This window comes from Suncus etruscus, chromosome 20, assembly GCF_024139225.1.
Source record: "Suncus etruscus isolate mSunEtr1 chromosome 20, mSunEtr1.pri.cur, whole genome shotgun sequence".
NCBI lineage: Eukaryota > Metazoa > Chordata > Mammalia > Eulipotyphla > Soricidae > Suncus > Suncus etruscus.
This window is the reverse complement of record NC_064867.1, coordinates 11,078,587-11,098,075: the sequence shown is the minus strand read 5'-3', so window position 1 is coordinate 11,098,075 and position 19,489 is coordinate 11,078,587. Positions and strand designations below refer to the sequence as shown.

The 19,489-nt window shown below is 36.5% G+C and overlaps 1 protein-coding gene across 3 annotated transcripts in view; it reads left to right on the top strand.

The window, feature by feature from the left end:
• RBMS3 (RNA binding motif single stranded interacting protein 3) overlaps positions 1 to 19,489 on the top strand; it is an 835,235-nt gene that overhangs the window by 329,982 nt on the left and 485,764 nt on the right. For all 3 annotated transcript variants that reach the window (XM_049766066.1, XM_049766067.1, XM_049766065.1), the window contains exon 4: positions 18,800 to 18,891. In XM_049766066.1, the coding sequence (XP_049622023.1) occupies positions 18,800 to 18,891 (92 nt within the window). The remainder of the gene's footprint in view (positions 1 to 18,799; positions 18,892 to 19,489) is intronic.

The following is a 19,489-nucleotide window of genomic DNA, read 5'->3' as shown; positions in this document are numbered from 1 at the left end:
TGAATCTGTATTATTTTCCCATTTTAATGTGCCTATGCAAAAGAGAAGCAATGCCACAAGATATTGTTGGTGCATCTGGGGGCCGATGAATAAAGTCCAACATTCCTCATAACTTGGTTCAAACATGAAATCTATACAGAGATACTCTTCTACCAGTATTGCTTATAAAACAGAAGAAGGAAAATCAAACAATCAAATAACAAATCCAGTGGGCAAAATTGTCACTATATGAGGATGTTTGAAAAGAGTTATAGATGTTAAGGGAATACATCTGAGATATACAAAGGAGATACACGTGTCCCTTTTATGTTTTAGAAATAGTCAAGAGGGAGAGGGGTGTTTCCGAGACACCACTTTGGTCTGTGATTTGGACAAGCGAAGAGAGCATGGAGCCATGTCCTCCCCTTGTTGCCTGCTGAACGTTGCCTGCTGAAGCTTCCGACTTCCCAAGAGGCTTTGCTTCCTAATTGCTGGAAGTTGAAAGTTCACCAGTCCCCTCCCAGCACATTCAAGGAACAAGGAAACCTGGGGTCTCTTTTAAATTGCACCTTGCCGGAACCCACTTGCTGGGACCCTGAGCAGGTGTCCAGGAATAACCCTGGGGATGGGGAAGAAGGAGAGAGAAGGCTGTTGGGGGCAGCCAAGGCTGCATCTTCACCTTATTTTGGCTAAAAAGCCTACATCATGAAACCTTGCCGTGACATGTTGCCTGCTGAAGCTTCAGACTCCACCCAAAAAATTACTGTCAAAGATATGTACTCCACCTTGGCCAAAACAAAAATCATTAGTACAGAAAAATGGTTAAATGTGGGGTAACAAGAGATGGGAGTGAGGGAGTAAAGGAATAAAACGAGCTTCTGGACGGCTTTCAGATTATGACAAGCAGATGAAACACAATGATATCCAAATATTTGTCGCTGTGTTTCACAATGGACAGGTTTAATAAGGAAACTTCCCTGGTAAGTCCTAAAGCCAGAACCTATTGTGCTACTATTCCCACCTCGCTGGCTTGCCCAGCCATGTGGCCAGGAAGAGCCCTGGGAAGGAGGTAGAGGGGTGCTGGGATGACCCATGTCCCTCACCCCTTCCTAGGCCTGGTTAAAGAGGCCTTTGGCATGGCAGAGGGCTGCCAAATGCCATGCTGGCAGAACCTAATTTACTTTCTTCTTTTATTACAATTCTTAGTTTTCAGAATTGAAGCATTAGAATATCACAAAGTCAAAATTTTGATTAAGTTTGATTTGTTTCCACTGACCAGGAAGAAGTAGAGTTCTGTGACTAAGTGGACACCCATACGCTGTGGCTAATGTCCATATTAGCCAATAATTGAGTGGTTTCTACTCAGAAAATGTCAGCTATTTCACCCAACTCCATTCTTGACCAGTCTTTTGATTGCTAAAGAAAAGCTTAAGAGGGGCCAGAGCAGTGGCACAAGCAGAAAGGTTTGCACTAGCCTAGGGGGGACCGCTGTTTGATTCTGTAGCATCCCATATGGCGTCCCATATGGTCCCCCAAACCAGGAGCGAATTCTTTTTATTGTTTTGTTTTGCTTTGATTTGGGGCCACACCTGGTAACGCTCAGAGGTTACTCCTGGCTCTGAGCGCATAGCCAGGAGTAACCCCTGAAAGTCACTGGGTGTGGCCCAAAAATGAAAGGAAGGAAGGAAGGAAGGAAGGAAGGAAGGAAGGAAGGAAGGAAGGAAGGAAGGAAGGAAGGAAGGAAGGAAGGAAGGAAGGAAGGAAGGAAGGAAGGAAGGATGGGAGGGAGGGTGGGAGGGAGGGAGGGAGGGAGGGAGAGTGGGAGGGAGGGAGGGAGGAAGGAAGGGAGAGAAAGAAAGAAAGAGAAAGAAAGAAAAAGAAAAAAGAAAAAGGAAGAAAAAAAGAAGAAAAGCTGAAGATCTAAATTATATATGTGTTTTCTAAAGTTTTTTAATGTGCTGCAATGAAAAATGTCAATCTATAGTCACTTAAATTAAAGAGACCATCTGTGGTCTGGTTCTGCTCTATCAGACACTGGATTGGAAGGAAAAAACAATGATGTTTCTTAGAGACTTGTATAAAGTAAGCTCTACTTCAGAGAAATGTCCAAACACTCGCTGTAATATCTTCCTCTCCCCTCTAAAGACCACTGAGGGAAGAGTCTTTTCTTCAATCAAATTTAAACTACCTAAGGTTTCTTTGTGTATACTATACCAACCAGCAAGATATTTATATACTATACCCTCAGGCATTAATTTTCTGTGTGGAATATCTGCTATTTTCTCTTTATCCTCCACCATTTTACAGTACAAATTCATACTCCTTGATTTGAAATACCTAATCATTAGTATAGCCTGCTTTTGAGCAAAACCCCAACTTAAATAGTTCGTTTGCTTTTGTATGATGCCTGGCAATGCTCAGGGTTATTCCTGGCTTAGGAAATACTCCTAATGGTGATCAGATGACCATATGAGGTACTGGGGATTGAATCCATGTAAACTGCGTACAAGTCAAGAACTCTAAATTGTGATACTACCTTTGACATTCCAAATCAAAACATTTTTTTTTTTAGTTTTTGTTTTTTGGGCCACACTCGTGACACTCAGGGGTTACTCCTGGCTTTGCACTCAGAAATTGCCCATGGCTTGGGGGACCATATGGAATGCTAAGGATTGAACTGAGGGTCCATTCTGGGTCAGCTGCGTGCAAGGCAAATGCCCTATCGCTGTGTTATCTCTCCAGCCCCATGTACTCTTATTTAGTCTCAGTAACTTGTGAAAAGATGTTACATCATTTTTCAATTTCTATATTCTCTAGAATTTTAAAAATAATTCTTGTTATTTTCATCTTATTTCAATCCCACGACCTCTTCTACAAGGTCAGCTATGTGCAAGGCAAATGCCCTACCACTGCGCCACTGCTCAGGCCCTCCAAATATTTTTAAGAAAAAAAAATTGAGCGTGAAAAAGAGTGTTCCTGATGCAAGGAAACTTATATGGGAGCTAAGCCACTTATTTCACACAGGTCGACCCCAGTTTGATAACTGGCACCTCATATAGTCTCCGGAGCACTGCCATAGTGATATTTGAGCATGGGGTCAGGAGTAAACTCTGCACAAAAGGAAGCATGAATAAAACCACCACCACAAAAAATAACAGTAATCCATCTAAATAGCTTTGTTTGTGTGTTTGTTTTGGCTTATCTAAGATTGCTTCAGGGACTGAAGAATGAAGGAAATTAGCCTAGAAATAGAAGCAATAAAAGAGTAAGTAAAGAAGGTAGGGAGGGGGAAAAAGAGATATACAGAGATAAAAAATATATATAGATATGGAGTGGGAGATAAAGTAAAGTCGGTATGGCACCTGCCTTGCATGTAGCTCACCAAGATTTGATCCCCAGCTTTCCATGTGGTCCCCTATGTACCTTCAGGAGTAATTTCTAAGTGCCAAGCTAGGATAAATGACAAGCATCACTGGATGTTACCTAAAAGTGTGTGTGTGTGTGTGTGTGTGTGTGAGAGAGAGAGAGAGAGAGAGAGAGAGAGAGAGAGAGAGAGAGAGACCAATAAGATTTTTGGTTTCATGATTTAACAGAGAGATGCTGTACAACTGGGTCTCTGTGGGTTTGCCCTCTACATAATAATCAGATGAAACTATAGAAATGAAAATCATTGTACATGATTACAGTGCTCTTATACTTTTATAAGTCTTATTATGTCTCCTTTACAATTCCTAAGAGACATCTATAAAAAGAACCTATGTATCTACAGATTATTTCTATTACTTTGAAAGCTATTGTAAGAGAAGGGCTTATACATCAAGAAAATAACTTAAGGGAGCCAGAATGGTAGCACAGAGGTAGGGCATTTGCCTTGCACATTACTGACCCAGGGTGAGTGCAAGTTTGATCCCGAATCCCATTTGATCCCCTGAGCCAAGAGCGATTTTTGAGCGCAGAGCCAGGAGTAACCCCTGAGTGATGCAGGGTGTGGGTTTTCCCCCAAAATAAAGAAAATCTCTTAATATAACGTTCAGGGATTTCATTCTTTTAACCTTCTCTGAGTTGAAACAAAAAGAAAAGACCAGTGAATATATTAATTTTGTCTTTTTCCACATAAAATATTCAATGTTTTATTTATTGAAACAATATTTCTTGAGTATTTTCTATATTCCATACATTTTTATAGAAATTAAAGACATACTGTGTGCTGGGAACTTCCTACAGCTTGTATTTTCAAATGGATTTTTCCAAAGAAAGAGCCTCTAGCACTAATTACACAAGAACAGAATGTTTTAGTATTGTATGTTGACTCATTAATTGAATTCATATGTAAAAGCTATTCTATTATGCTAGAAATAATTTTAAATAGTTTTTATTTATCATATATTTATTATCATTAAATACATTACTTAGAAAATGCTTCTAAATATCTTCTTAAAATGTGTCTGAAAATGTTGTCTTTTAAATACATATGACATAGAAGTCATACTGTGTAATGTAAGGTTGTTTATACAAATTCATTAATGTTACACTCAGAAAATGTTGGCTCTCTGAGACTAGGTTACTGCATGTGCAAAATAAAAGTAATGTAATTTAAAATTGTTGTGTAATTTTAATGAGATAAATTGTGAAACAGACTGTTCAACACAGGTTATGTTGATTTCTTATTATGTAAATTTGGTGTCCTCAATTTAGAGGCTGAAGCATACTGTCCATACCAAAGCTGAAGGACAAAATCTTGCCTTGTAGTTTTGGGTGGAATTCATTATGTCAAAGGGTGTCAGTTTGCTGTAATTACATTCTTCAGTTTAAAATAAGTCTCTTTAATTATATCCATCTCTAAACATCAAATGTTATTGAAAAACTTGCTACACCCTAGAGGAGTTGCTCTTAGTAGTTAGTCTCTTTCTTGTTCTCCTCTTTTCTTCTTTCTCCTCCTCCTTTTTCTTCTCATCTCACTTATTTCTTCTCTTCCATCTATTTTACCTTCACTTTTCTTTCCCTTTTTATCTTTACTTCCTCCCTTCCTTCATTCCTCTTTTACTCCCTTCCTTTCTCCCTCCCTTTTTTCCTCCTTCCCTCCTTCCTTCCTTCCCTCCCTCCTTTCTTCCCTCCTTCCTTCCTTCCTTCCTTCCTTCCTTCCTTCCTTCCTTCCTTCCTTCCTTCCTTCCCTCCTTCTCTCCCTCCCTTCCTTCCTTCCTTCCTTCCTTTCTTCCTTCCTTCCTTCCTTCCTTCCTTCCTTCCTTCCTTCCTTCCTTCCTTCCTTCCTTCCTTCCTTCCTTCCTTCCTTCCTTCCTTCCTTCCTTCCTCCCTCCCTCCCTCCCTTCCTCCCTCCCTCCCTCCCTCCCTTCCTCCCTCCCTCCCTCCGTCCCTCCCTTCCTCCCTCCCTCCCTCCGTCCCTCCCTTCCTTCCTCCCTCCCTCCCTTCCTCCCTTCCTTCCTCCCTCCCTTCCTTCCTTCCTTCCTTTCTCCCTTCCTCCCTTCCTTCCTTCCTTCCTTCCTTCCTTCCTTCCTTCCTTCCTTCCTTCCTTCCTTCCTTCCTTCCTTCCTTCCTTCCTTCCTTCCTTCCTTCCTTCCTTCCTTCCTTCCTTCCTCTCTTTTTCCTCCAATGTGAATTTTATATGGTCACAGAAGCCCTGTTAGGAGTGATACCTACGTGCAGAGTCAAGAGTAAGCCCTGGGGCAGGAGCAGTAGCTCAGCAGTAGGGCAAAAGCACGAGGCTGACCGAGGATGGACTTGGGTTTGATTCCCAGCGTCCCATATGATCTCCCGTGCCTGCCAGGAGTGATTTCTGAGTGCATAGTCAGGAGCAAATCCCTGAGTGTCACCGGATGTGGCCCCAAACAAAAACTAAAACAAATAAAAAAGAGTAAGAATAAGCCCTCAGTACTGACAGATTTGTCCCCTAAACTAAAAACAAATGTATACAATTTAAAAATAAATTACCCTATTCTAAGTTTTATTTTAAATTGAAAACATGTCTCATAGAACTACAGGTGTGAACCTGGAGGTAGCCAGTACTCTGTGTGAACATTAAACTGAATGATTTAATTGAATAAATAACTCCAGTAAGTCACTCCTAGGCTCTCTGAATATTATTTGGGAGTTTTTCCCAACGTTATAAAGTTAAAAATCAGAGACATAGCTGAAAGGAGTTGAGTGCTTGCTAAGCACATGTTAGCCTTTAGGTTAGATCTCCAGCACCATGCCTCTTTTCTGCACCAGCTTCCCAAGAGAAATATCATCCTCAGGTATTATAGGTGACTCCCAGCTCATTGTCCAGCAATTACTGGGTGGTGAAAATTGTTTTGTTTCCAAAAAAGTGTTAAAGAATAATAAAAATAATAGTTTTGAATTCATAGTTGCATCATTTCTGTTATCAGAAACCATGTTTTCTTCTACCCTTTTGCTCATGCTAGAGTTTTGAACTGGTGACAAGTACACCATGCACAGTGTTTCAGGAAAGCTGTGATGTTCAGCTGTTTCCTCAATAGCATGCATATTTTTTGAGAGATAATGTATGTGTCATTTCTCTTTTTCATCCCCTATCACACCTACCTCAGAGCTTATAAAAGAACATCACTAAGCAATTTAAATCAATAACACTATTTCATATTTATATCCTATTTGGTTCCAAAAAAGGTCAAACAGTAAACAAAATTGATTTCCAAGGGTTGATAAATGAATAGACTTGTCTAGGTATTAGTGCCACATCTGGATTTATGTATGAAACTGGGGAAAGTATAGGATTTTAAGCTACCATATTCCCACCTAGACTTGCGTATTGATTTAATGAAATGCTTAAGATGGTTTCTCTGCTATCCTATAGGTAAAAGCTATGCAGACCCTCCTTAATGGTCCATTATTTTTTAGTTTAATCCACTGGTAGAATCAGCATTGGCAAGCCGCAAAGAGTTGGAGACAACAGTGTAATAGGAAGGAAGCTATAATGTCCCATTATTACATTAAGTGAAGGAAAATCGAAGGAGCATAGTGCCCTATTGCATAACTGCCACTCTTGGGTTGTTACTGGGAAAAGCACTGTAAATCAACCCTCCTGCGATTTTCCTTGAGAAACCCATTCCCTCCTCCAGTCTTTCCTCTCCCTATGCAAATTTTGGTGTGCTCACTTGGCCAATTACCTACAATATTTGCTTTTTAAAATATGACACAAGAAGTTCACCAATTCCTTCCAACTCATAACACTTTAAATTCAACTTCAAATTATTCCTGTAAAAATAGCTGATCTTTGTGACTCCTTAAGGAATTCTTATTTTAATCTGAAACCTTCAGAAATGGTTTTGTAGAAAGGAAGAGGAAATATCTGTTCTTAGCAGCTCTCCCCCACATTTCAAGGACAAATCAACCTCTGTGCTTTGTAACTCTAATTTTCCAAGGGTTATGAGATTTTAATTTGATGCTTTATCCAGTGTGCATAAATGTTCACTGGAATTTGCATAATACATTTATTGTATAATCACTTTTCACATTGGTTACCTTCTCCCTCCAATGAACATTACTCTTTTAAAGGGATATCTTAATGTCAGGCCAATTTGAACTTTGGAAATAAACAGAATTAGATATATCTCTGAAGTACAAGCAGAAAAGCAGAGCAAGAATAAGAGGACAGGTACTTGTTCTGAAATGGGCTATTATGTGTAAATAGTTCCAATCCTCTATTTAAAATGTTCATTTTGCAAATAGAAGCAGAGGGAATATTGCAGTCCTTAAAAACAAAAGATGTATTATGAGCAAATGGAGATGCACTTGTCTGTCCTGTCTTTTATAAGATATTTAAGGCAAGTGGATTAAATGAGGCTGTCTGATTTTATCACCTTCTCAGACAACAGAGTTGGAGAGAGGGTGCCTGAGGCACTAGTCCAGGAGTTTTAAAGGCATTACAATTCATTTAATTCTCAGAGACAACATATCATTAAAGTAATATTACCGTTACCCTTTATTTTGGTTGAGAGTTCAAATTGCAGAGCTCAGAGTCAAACCTAAAATATATGACGCCAACACTTCTGGCCTTTAGCTACACATTTTCTGATAAATGCATATGTTTAGGGTGAGCTTACGTTATTGAGTTTATAGTCCCTAACTTAAATTTTTTCTAGGTAATTAATGGAGTTACAGTGGTTTGCAAAGAGACTGCTGTATAATTTTCAGACACACATAATCATATTTTGACATCTGAATGTACTACATTATGATCACCACTAAAAAATCTAATTTCCATATCTATCTCAATTTTATGATGATAGCCAAACTAAACCTAATTTTATGTGTGGCTTGTTTCAGATGAGGACACCTGGATATTTAATGTACAGGCACTTACTTGGAGATTTTTGTCAAAACAGAGAATCTAAGTCCATAGAACCTGGCGACCTGAATTTTTCTCTTTCTCCCATGTGGTGATGTCACTGGTGGTCCACAGGTTATACATTGAGTAGCTAAAGAAGAGACCTCACAGATGAGACTCCTGTGGTCTCTCTTTGGACAGTCATTTCCTCAATGATTCAGTTATGACAATTGCTTATGTTTACTTGTTTTTCTTTTGTGACCACAACTGGCGGTACTCATGGATTTATCCTTGTTCTGTGTTTGAGGATCACTCCTGGTGATACTCAGGAAATATATGAGATGCTGGTGACTGAACCCAGGTAGGCTACATGCAAGGCAATTGCCCTACATATTGTACTATTATTCTGGGCCTATTTATGACAAATGCACATGAACATCTGGGTTGATAGTCCCTATACTATACCCCAATATTTTCAACGGGTTAGAATTTTGCAAGCAAACCTTACCTATAAGGAGGAAATTACACCTGCAAGTTATGTATCCCCCTCTATAAAATAGGATAAGATGATATCATCATCTTGCACACCAGTTTACAAATTAGAGAAAAATTTCCTTGGGGAAACCATCTTTGTTGGAAAAATTCTAATTTCATCTTATAAATGCATAAGCATAAATTAATAACATTACTATTCAAATTCATATTCTGTATGTATCACAGGTCTACATTTTTGTATCACAGGGTCCTGTCCTTTGAGATAAGTACAACTTAATTGAAATAAGAAGGAGGATGACTGGCTCCCTGTCCCATTTATTTCCAGAGGGAATTCTTTTAATTTTCCTTAACTGGCTTCAATATCTTTAGTTTGACATGCATACGTGTATTTTGCAAATCTTTCAAATCAAAAAATATATCACATATAAAATTGGTCTCTAATTTTAGGAGGCTCTCAATGTTTCATCTAATCCCTATTTTATTAATTTTTAAAATCTTTAAAAATGGTATAATATTACTTTTCTAGGTAGCTAACATTTGACTAAGTCATAAGGTAGAGCTCAGAAACCTTTTAAAAGCAGTTGAACAATCAGAATATTGAAAATTATAGATTGACAGGAATTCATATTTATTGACTTAAGAAAGTTAGTTACTTGGGTTTTGTTGTTGTTTAGTTCTTGGTTGTTTTGTTTGGCTAGCCCAACAATAACTCCTGTTTATGCACTCAGGAATTACTCATAAGAAGGTTAGGGGATGAGGGATCGAACCCAGGTTGGCTATGTGCAAGACAAATGCTCTAAAAGCTGTACTATTTCTTCAGTCACAGAAAGATAACCAAGTGTGATATTCAGAGAAAACACATAACAAAACAATGTGTATAATCTATTTCTTTTGGGGTAAAGAATAAAGGCTTCAGATTCACTAAATCTTTGTTAGTACAGTTGTGTAACTTGAAAGGACAATACAAGGGGCAGAGAGATTGCATAGTAGTACGGCATTTGCTTTGCATACAGCTACTTGGAATGGAGCCGGACGAACCCAGGATGAACCCTGGTTCAATTTCCGGCATCTCATATGATCACCCAGCTGGCCAGGAGCGATTTCTGAGTCCAAAGCCAGGAGTAACCCTTGAGCAACACTGGGTGTGGCTCAAAAATATATTTAAAATAAAGGACAACACATCTATTAATGAGGTGAAATGAACAATGGAAATACCACTCAAAATTTAAATAAAATTATTTTATAATTTTAAAATTTATATATCAAAAATAAATTTTATTATTTTGTAAATCTACGTATTTCTACTATATGTAAAAATAGGTTTTTACAGTATTTAAAAATTAAAACATCAGAAAGAATCTCTTGAATCTCTTGGGAAGATGGATAAGAAAGTTTAGAATTTGGATCTTTATTTCATAAATAATATTTTGCTTGACTTCGTTTACATTTTTATTTTACTATTACAGATGCATATATTACTGTCAATTGTTCATTTATGTGCACTTAACATTATTTTTAACAATTTAATTCACAACTAGAGTTGGATTTGGAAAAAAGTAATTTGAGGTTCAAGAGAATGCAACAACTACTACCACTCATAACAACAGAAACAATACTTAGGAACATTTAACAAATACTTAAAATAATCCCCATAAACAAAAATCTTAACACATGTATTCATGAAAACATGACTACAATTAGGAAATGAGCAATATTATTGAGTTAAACAGAAGCTTCCCAGGTTGCTTTGAAGTAAACTTTGCCAAAGAATTGTAATGTATATATATAGAATTTACTTTCTCCTTACTCTTTGCACTTTTATTTATTATATCTTCCCATTTCTGCTACAGTATACATGTTCTAAAATAAATGAGCATTGAGAAGGAAATGTCTAATGTATGAAGATGTTTAAGCCAATAAACATGTTCCACAAGTCATGAACTGCAGCTCTCTAGTGATTTGAAGCATCTGGGAGTGGATGAGAGTGGGGGAAGGAGATTATTCTTTCCTAGTTCCCCATACATGCAGGTCTTATATCTGCAAATCTGGAGGAATAGCTAACAGATTTGACCACATAAGTTTAGTTGAAGGATAGGAAGAACAGAATGGAGAGCCAGGACTGCAATTATAGTTAATTTTTCCTACCCTACTGTGTGCTTGGATTATAGAACTATAATTACAGTGTGCATTTATCATTCACTTATATCACAGTGACAAACTCAGTGGAAGTGTTTTATCAATATTTGGCTTGCTCCTATAGTCACCATGAAGAAGCTCAAAAACTCTTACTGTTGTTAATCGTAAAAAATGTGAACCAAAGTTTCAGACCAGAAATAAATACTATTTGTATTCCTCACCATTGCCTGTTAGTAAAGGAAAGCTTTGCACAATGATTCATAGAAGTTGATTTGCCTATTTACAGCCAAGCAGACTGCTCTCTGAATCTCTGCAGTATAATAAAATAGTTGTCGGTCTAGTAGAAACCCTTAGCAAATCAGTGAATCTCTTTAATCTCAGTAGAGCAGAGTGATCTCTGTAAGCCTATAAATAATGATCCTGATCCTAATTTTGGCTTGATTTAGCACAGAGCTGCCATATTTCTCATTTAGAAATCAATTGAATGAGTTAGAAAAGGAAGTGAATTTGGAGATTTTGAATTTATGGTTGGCTTAAGATTTTTTGGGGGGTAATATAAATGGAATGAGAAAGCATCCCATTTTTAAGAGCATTCTAATAAGCACTTTGCTGCCTAAATTTATCTTTCTTTGTGAGTCTTTATTATTCTGAGAAATGTATTTGGGGATTAAAATCTTTCTCCTAGTCCTCATTTCTGTCAGTTTTGCTCAAAATATGCCAAGTGTCATTTTACTTGGTAAAAATGTACAACATTATTTTTTTGTTTGTTTGTTTTTGTTTGAGGGGGCACACTGAGCCATACTCAGGGATTAAACCTGTGCTCAGGAATCACTCCTGGAGGCATCAAGGGACTTTATGGGGTGTCGGAAATTGAACCCTATCTTGCAAGGCAAGCGCCCTACTCATTGAACTATTGCTCGGACCCCTCACCATTGTTGAATACCAGTGATTTCTTTTCTCCTTTTATGTGGTACTGATTTCTCTTTAAACCTTGTATTTTTACTGATTCCTTTCTGTGTGCTCAATTGACAGAGTTATATTGTCAGACAAAAAGACAGTAATTTAGTATGTGGATAATTTTCCATTAGGCAACCCTTTCCTTTCTGTGGGAGACTTGACTCAAGTATTTAGCTCAAAAGGGAACTGTATAAACAAAATAAGGCAGACAATACTATGAGAGAGTATGCCAGTTCGCTAATCCAATGATAAGAAAGGATTTGAAGCAATTACACAATTGTTTAGGGATGCAAGACCAATCAGGCTTAAATCAGAGGCATGGAGACAGCCTCGAGCCAGTGAACTTTCCAAGAAGCCTGCAAATCATGGCTCCCTTCCACTGCAGCTCAGTTTTCCTCTTCTGAACCCAGACAGCAACTCTAGCACATTGTTAAACGAAATAGCAGTGAACATTGATGGGGGCAGGGAGGACGGGACAATTTTTAGACTGTAGTGGACTGTTAAGTTTGGATGGGACTTCAGTTAAACACATAAATCCTAGACAGAATGATCATATAGTCTGCTCAAAAATCACGTTTGACTCACAGCTGAATTGCCTTTGAAAAAAAGTTGGGTGTTACATCAAACCATCTGTGTTTCAAGTGGGTTTTTATGAGAGCCGTTGTGAAGAGGAAGATGCAAAAATTGTGAAATTGGGGTGCAGTTAGTTGTCCTTTTAAAGTACATCTCACTTGGCTGCCTAGATACCACACACATCTGAAGCAGGGTCCTGCTTTTAGTATTTCTGCTCCCCACATAAAGAATATTTCAAGTGTTGACAATAAGCAAATGTAAGGTTAGATAGATAAATTAAGAGGCCAGTAGCAAGCCATATTTATGAAATAGACTGGTGAAGATGGTCCAGTTAAACTGTCAAATATCACAGAAGCTTCTGGCAAATGTAGTAAGAGACAAAGTTGGAAAGCTTTGCAGTACCACTGTTGGTATGTTGTGACCATTTCAAGAAATATATAATTGATTTGTATATGTATTATACATGCATTTATTGCTTAAAGTTACCAGACTTGTGGTGCAATAAAAATAGCAGAACTTGTAATGAAAGCACAGTTGAAAGCATTTCAGGAAAACATCGATTATATCTGCCAATGGACTCTGCATTTGGCGAATGACCTAATTAGCGTGGAGTTGGTTCTTTCTCACTGCTCTGCTTCCCACTAATTGCAGAATGGCTGGTCCGCTCCCCTCTGACAAGGAAGAAAAACAAGGACAGGGGTGTGTGGAGAAAACAGTGACATTCGTTTTTAATTCATTTGATCCCGCTGCCAAGCTTAATTATGTAATTGAGGGAGGGAGACTGATGGATTTCCAGCCTCTTGGGTAGTGGGTTGTGATGGTTCCCATGCAACAGTGTTTTATCAAGGATTCTAGCAGTTACTATAAATTATTATTAGTTGGAGCTGAACTAATCTCCCTACCCTGCCCCTCACCAGATGTAGGTACAGAGGTTTTGTTCCCAGATTTGATTATTCGTCATTAAGGAAAGCAAATTGAAACCAATTTGAAGTTGCTTTATTCCATAGTAAATGTATCATTCTTTAGGGGCAGCTTTGTATTTCATTTTTGTTTCCTATGATCATGATCTAGTATTATGCCTCCACATAAAACTCAGGAATGAAAATTTTTATTTCTAAAATCAAAGTGTTTTCAGTGTTGCTTTTGGTTTATTAACCCCTGTTTCATTTTAATTAGTAAGGGGAGGTGTGTCTAAAAAATGCACATGTGTATTATTTCACATCTGGTGACCCATTCTTTTCTTCTTTGGTTTGATTTTTTTCTTTGGGGAAAACAACCAGAAATTCTCAGGGGTTACTCTTGACTACCCTCAGGAAATAATACTGGAAGATCTCAGCATATAAAAAAAACATATTTTTTTTTGGTTTTTGGTGGTGATGCTCAGGGGTTACCCCTGGCTCTGTTCTCAGAAATCGCTTCTGGCTTGGAAGACTTTATGGGAGGCTGGGGGATTGAAACGTGGTCCTAGGTCAGCCATGTACAAGCAAATGCCCTACCTTTGTGCCACCGCTCCAGCCCCAGCATATAAAATTCTAAGATTGAACCTGAGTTGGTCTCAGTAAGGCAAGTGCCTCACTCCCTGTACTATTTATCTTGCACTGGTTCTGGTGATGCATTCTTTATGTACGACTTTGTTTCACACTGCCCTGGATTCTTTGTAGTATGTACCCCCAACCACCTACCACTGGGGAGAAAGCATTTCCTATGCAGGACCCTTTCACACTTCTGGACATCATCTGGTCCATTAGAAATAGGCTCTTCAGTTTGGAAATAGCCTTCTGATTCAGAAAAATCTTAAGATGTGTTCCAACTTCTCAGAAAAATAATTTAGATTAGAGTTAAGCACTGGACATCAGAATGGTTATTTTCTAAAAAAAAAAAAAAAAACCTGTTATAATAGGAGAGAAGAGAACAAGGAAGGCAGAAACCAGAGAGAGAAAGACACACTGGAGTGGAATCTTAATGAAATTATAGATCTTGACATGTGGGGAAGGCTGATAGAGAAGCATGTTTGTATGGCCTTTATATTTTCCTTCTTAATAGTCAAAATTGATTTATAGATTATTTTGTCTCATGACTTCAATTGTAATTCTGTAAAGTAAATTAGCCTCTTTGAAACATGCTTTCAATTACTTTTATATTTATTAGCAAAACTTCTGTGCTTAGATACAATTTTAGGAGATAAGGGTATCCAAAGAAATAACACCTGTAGCTTCAAGAGTTTTGTATCTCCTTCCTTCCAGTTCCAATAAGTAAAAAAATTTGTAATAAAAATATTTTAGATATTCTCTTGTTCACCACAATCCACTGGTTTTCTCAGTATGTTTCCACTATTATTTTCTTGACCTCCTAATGTTTTAATCTCTCCTCTGACTTGATATTAGTATATAAAAAGGTAGAAAATATTTTTATACTTTTATATTTTCTATCTTAGGTGGAAAATTTTTCTTCATAGCTTAAATAAATATTCAGTAGTTTTCTACCCCAGGTACACAGTGAAATAAAAATGGAAATAGAAAGGCAAATAGACAAATTCACTTGAGTTATGTTCTGAGAGTAAATTCTGATGTAATTTTGTTTAGGGTTAATTATAGACTTTATCATCTCTCTCTTTTTTTCTCTCTCTCAATCTGCTTGTCTCTGTCTCTACCTCTCTGTCTCTTTCTCAACTTCAAGTGTGATTTAACATGCATGCTCAAGTAGAAACCGTGGTATCACCTATCTTAAAATAGGCCCACAAAACTCAGTGGACTTCATATCCTTCTATAGCTAAACTGTCTTTTAATTTTTATCCCAGCCAATTGGTGGCAGTGAGGGTTATAACTCCCCTCTCCCTACTTTTTTTTCTTTTGCTCACCAACTATCCAAGCTTCAATCCCAGCCACTTGCCTAAAGACATTTATACTAATAATGTCTATGCTACTAAGAACACTGGGCATTTTCACGCTCACACTTAATAGCATCTGACAGAGTTGAATTTTCTTTATCCTTGAGATATTTTTCTACCTTATCGTTAAGACTCCCTGTTCCTTTTTCATGTCCTCTTCCTCTCTGCTTCTACTTTACCTTCCTCTACATGATTTTCTAAGCTCTTTGTTTCTAATATCAAGGCAACTTTCTGTTTTACCTCTATAAATGAAAACTTTAGATTATTCATCTTAAAATTTATTATTTCTGATCCCGTCCCTTATATATCCAACAGCTATTTGATATATTTACTTAGATACCACACAGGCATTTCTGATTCAATATGTAGGAAGCTTATTTAAAAATGAAATCTACTCCCCAGCTGAATACATCTCCCTTCATCAGTTTTTCATGTTCATAAAACACATCTCCACCCACCTAATGGATATGCCCCAAATGTAGTATTAATCCTCATTTTCTCAGTTTTCTTTACATACAAACTAGTCAATTTATCACCAAGTTCATTCATAAGTGTATTATCTTGCTACCTACCTATTTATCATCTATCTATCTATCTATCTATCTATCTATCTATCTATCTATCTATCTATCTATCTATCATCTATCTATCTATCACCTATCTATCATCTATCTATCTATCTATCTATCATCTATCATCTATCACCTATCTATCATCTATTTTTTATCTATCTATCATCTATCTATCTATCTATCTATCTATCTATCTATCTATCTATCTATCTATCTATCTATCATCTATCTATCATGTCTCTAAATAGCATATGCAGGCCTATCTTCAAACCCCAGACTGACATGTAAGGAGGGTTTGACCAGGTGTCAATTTTCAAGTCACTCATCATAGTTTCTGACGTGACATATGTCTAATATTTAGATTTATTTTCTGTTCCCCTAACTCTACTTTCTTATTTTTTGTATTTCTTATTTTTTGTATTATTTGTATATCTTATTTTTTTGTATTTTATTTTTCTTTTTTTGTTTCAATTTTATTGCTCTATCTTACTTGGCCTAATGGGTGCTAATATCCATCACACCCACATAGATGGAATTTCATGGGAAGGGAAGAATTAGCAATACTTACAGAGCAGACTTCCTTTTGTAGTGAAAAAAAAATACACAGATTCACAGTTTTTAGAGTGTATTTCATGTATAATGCTGTGTAACAAGTTCATTTTAGGATAACATGCTGGTATGGAGATAAAAGGAAAAGGTTTGAGGGAAGAAAATTAGAGGTTAATTAAAAGAAAAAACTTAGCAATTGAATTTTCTTTCACTCTTCCTTGGTTATTTGGGCAGAATGGGGAGATGATATCCCAGTTGATGATTTGTAGGTTTGCTATAGTTACCCACTTCAGAACTTCTCAATAAGACAAGAATGAGTACAGAGAAAATCCTTCCTTAATAGATAAGAAAACAGCAGGGATACATGAATACATATACTAGTTTTTTTGTTTTCTTTTGTTTGTTTATTTTTTGTTTTTTGGGGGGCCACACCCGGTGATGCTCAGGTGTTACTCCTGGCCAGTCACTCAGAAATCACTCCTGGCTTGGGGGGACCATATGGGATGCCGGGGGATCGAACTGTGGTCCATCCTAGGCTAGCACGGGCAAGGCAGATTCTTTATAGCTGTGCCACCGCTCCAGCCCATACAAATGTTAGGATTTTTAGGTGTACAAACAAAGCTGTGCAATTAGTTAGCTTTCTACTTTTAAGTATTTCTATTATATTATTATGTTAGATGTAATATAATACTATAAATATATAATATAATGATACAATATTAATATATTTTTATATTTATATAAATTATAAGTTATAATTTATATAATACAAATTATATATGTGACTTACATATCCATATATAAGTAATATATAAATATATAATATAATAATATAAATATATTATTTATGGATGATTCATGGTCAATATAAAATAGTTTATTGGTATAAACAATTCCCTTTGTATCGGTTCTATTTTACTACTTCTTCTTTAGTCCACCCTCCCTCTCTCTCTTTCTTATATCTAGCTATCATTTACATATGTATGTATCTATTTACCTAGAAAGAGAGAGAGAAAAAAAGAAAGAGAAAGAGAAAGAGCGTTCACATTAGGGGCAGGAGTGATGGCACAGTGATAGGGCATTTGCCTTGCACATGGCTGACCCAGGAAAGACTGTGGTTCAATCCCCCAGTGTTCCATATGGTCCAGGAAGCCAGGAGTGATTTCTGAGCGCATAACCCCTGAGTGTCACTGGGTGTGGCCCAAAAATAAAAGAATAAAAATAAAAAAGAGCGTCCACATTAGTACAAAAACAGTAATCCTCGATCCGTGGGCATCCCATATGGTCCCCCAAGCCAGGGGCAATTTCTGAGGGCATAGCCAGGAGTGAACCCTGAGCATCACCGGGTGTGGCTCAAAAAACAAAAACATAAAACAAAAAAGAAATCAGTAAACTTGGTTATGAAACGTGGATATCATTCCTTAATAATGCATTTGCGTTGCATGTGTAAGGTAAGGTTCTGTTTTGTTCTCTGTCATAGCAGACATAAAATGTGTATCGTGGGAATATCCCTGATTCAATGTCACTATGTACCTAAAAAATTACTGGGAAAGATTTGTAATCCACTTTGGTCAAAATAAAAATTAAAAAAAAATGTATGTGTGAGAAAGAGCAAGCAGAGAGTCAGAGAATCAATGAACAAAGTTACTCTTGTGCCCTTTTGAAATTGTACTCACTATCATGGAAGACAAGTGGTTCATTGATTCTTCTTAATTGTATATTGGGTATTGTTTTTTTAGTCATACGACCACAAATAACCCTATATATTATTTTGAGAAAGAGAAGATTCTAAGTTAGTATTGAGTTAGAAGTTAAACTCTAATGAGCATTCATAATCTTTATACATTCACTCAGTAAACATATATTTATTGAATGTTCACTATGACCCAGATACTATTAAGATTACCTGTCCACAGGATTTTTATTAATATCATATTATAATTGTTTTAAAATTTAACATATCAGTGCAGTTTAAAATATTGTTCAGCATATTGTTCTCTTTCTTTTATTGTTTAAAAAATCGAATATGTTGAAGATAAGTTATGAAGACTGATTACATACTTGCAAAGAAATTCAAAAATAAAAAAGAATAAACTTTAAATTTTATTTTAATATTTTGTTTTACAATATTTATAATATCTGTTAATATTTTATTTTGTAATATTTAAATTTCTTCAATATATATCATTATTAATATATTGCAGTAGAATTCCTAACATTTTAAGGGTCATAACTTGAGAGCCTTCATTTTCAAGGTAATGAATGCAATCTAGAAGCAAATACACATTACATCTTTACAATGGAAGATGAAAATCTTTGTGATTAGTAACAGATTTTGTATTTTCGCAGGTTATGGTTTTGTGGATTTTGACAGTCCTGCAGCTGCACAGAAAGCAGTAGCATCACTCAAGGCAAATGGTGTGCAGGCACAGATGGCCAAAGTAAGATCAGTCTTGACTTTTATACTTTCCTTTGTAACTATAATTTTATTTATCACTATGACTTAAATAGGAATTAAAATTTTCAAAATTTGGTCTTCGTTGCTTGTTAGATAAAGTAAATTTTTCAATTGATGGTGGACTGATGAATCTGTTTTATATCATTGTTTCTCTTCTATGCTTCTTAATATGTTTTTTTGCCATGATAATCTTGTTAGTAATTTCAAAGCACTCTTTTGCCTAAGAAAGGAGGTACAATGTGTGTGTGTGTATGTTGTAGATCATTTACCAATAAACAGTTTTGAATAATATGACTCTTAGAACATTGTCCTTGATAAATTGTTTGCTAAAAATTTGTTTGCATTCACTGTGAGAGGTGCTGATCATTGAGTTATTACGTTGTCAGGTCTATGCAAAGAGTTCAATCGCTGTGCTTTATCTCAATTTTCCATTGAATTTTATAAATAGTTTTGTAGTTCAAAATTCCTAAAGTTTAATATTAACATGAAGAGAAAGTACTCTGGATATCCATCTGTAATGATAATGTATCTTCCTATTCAAAAAACTAAAATTCCATGAGTTTTTTATTGCGACTGGAGTT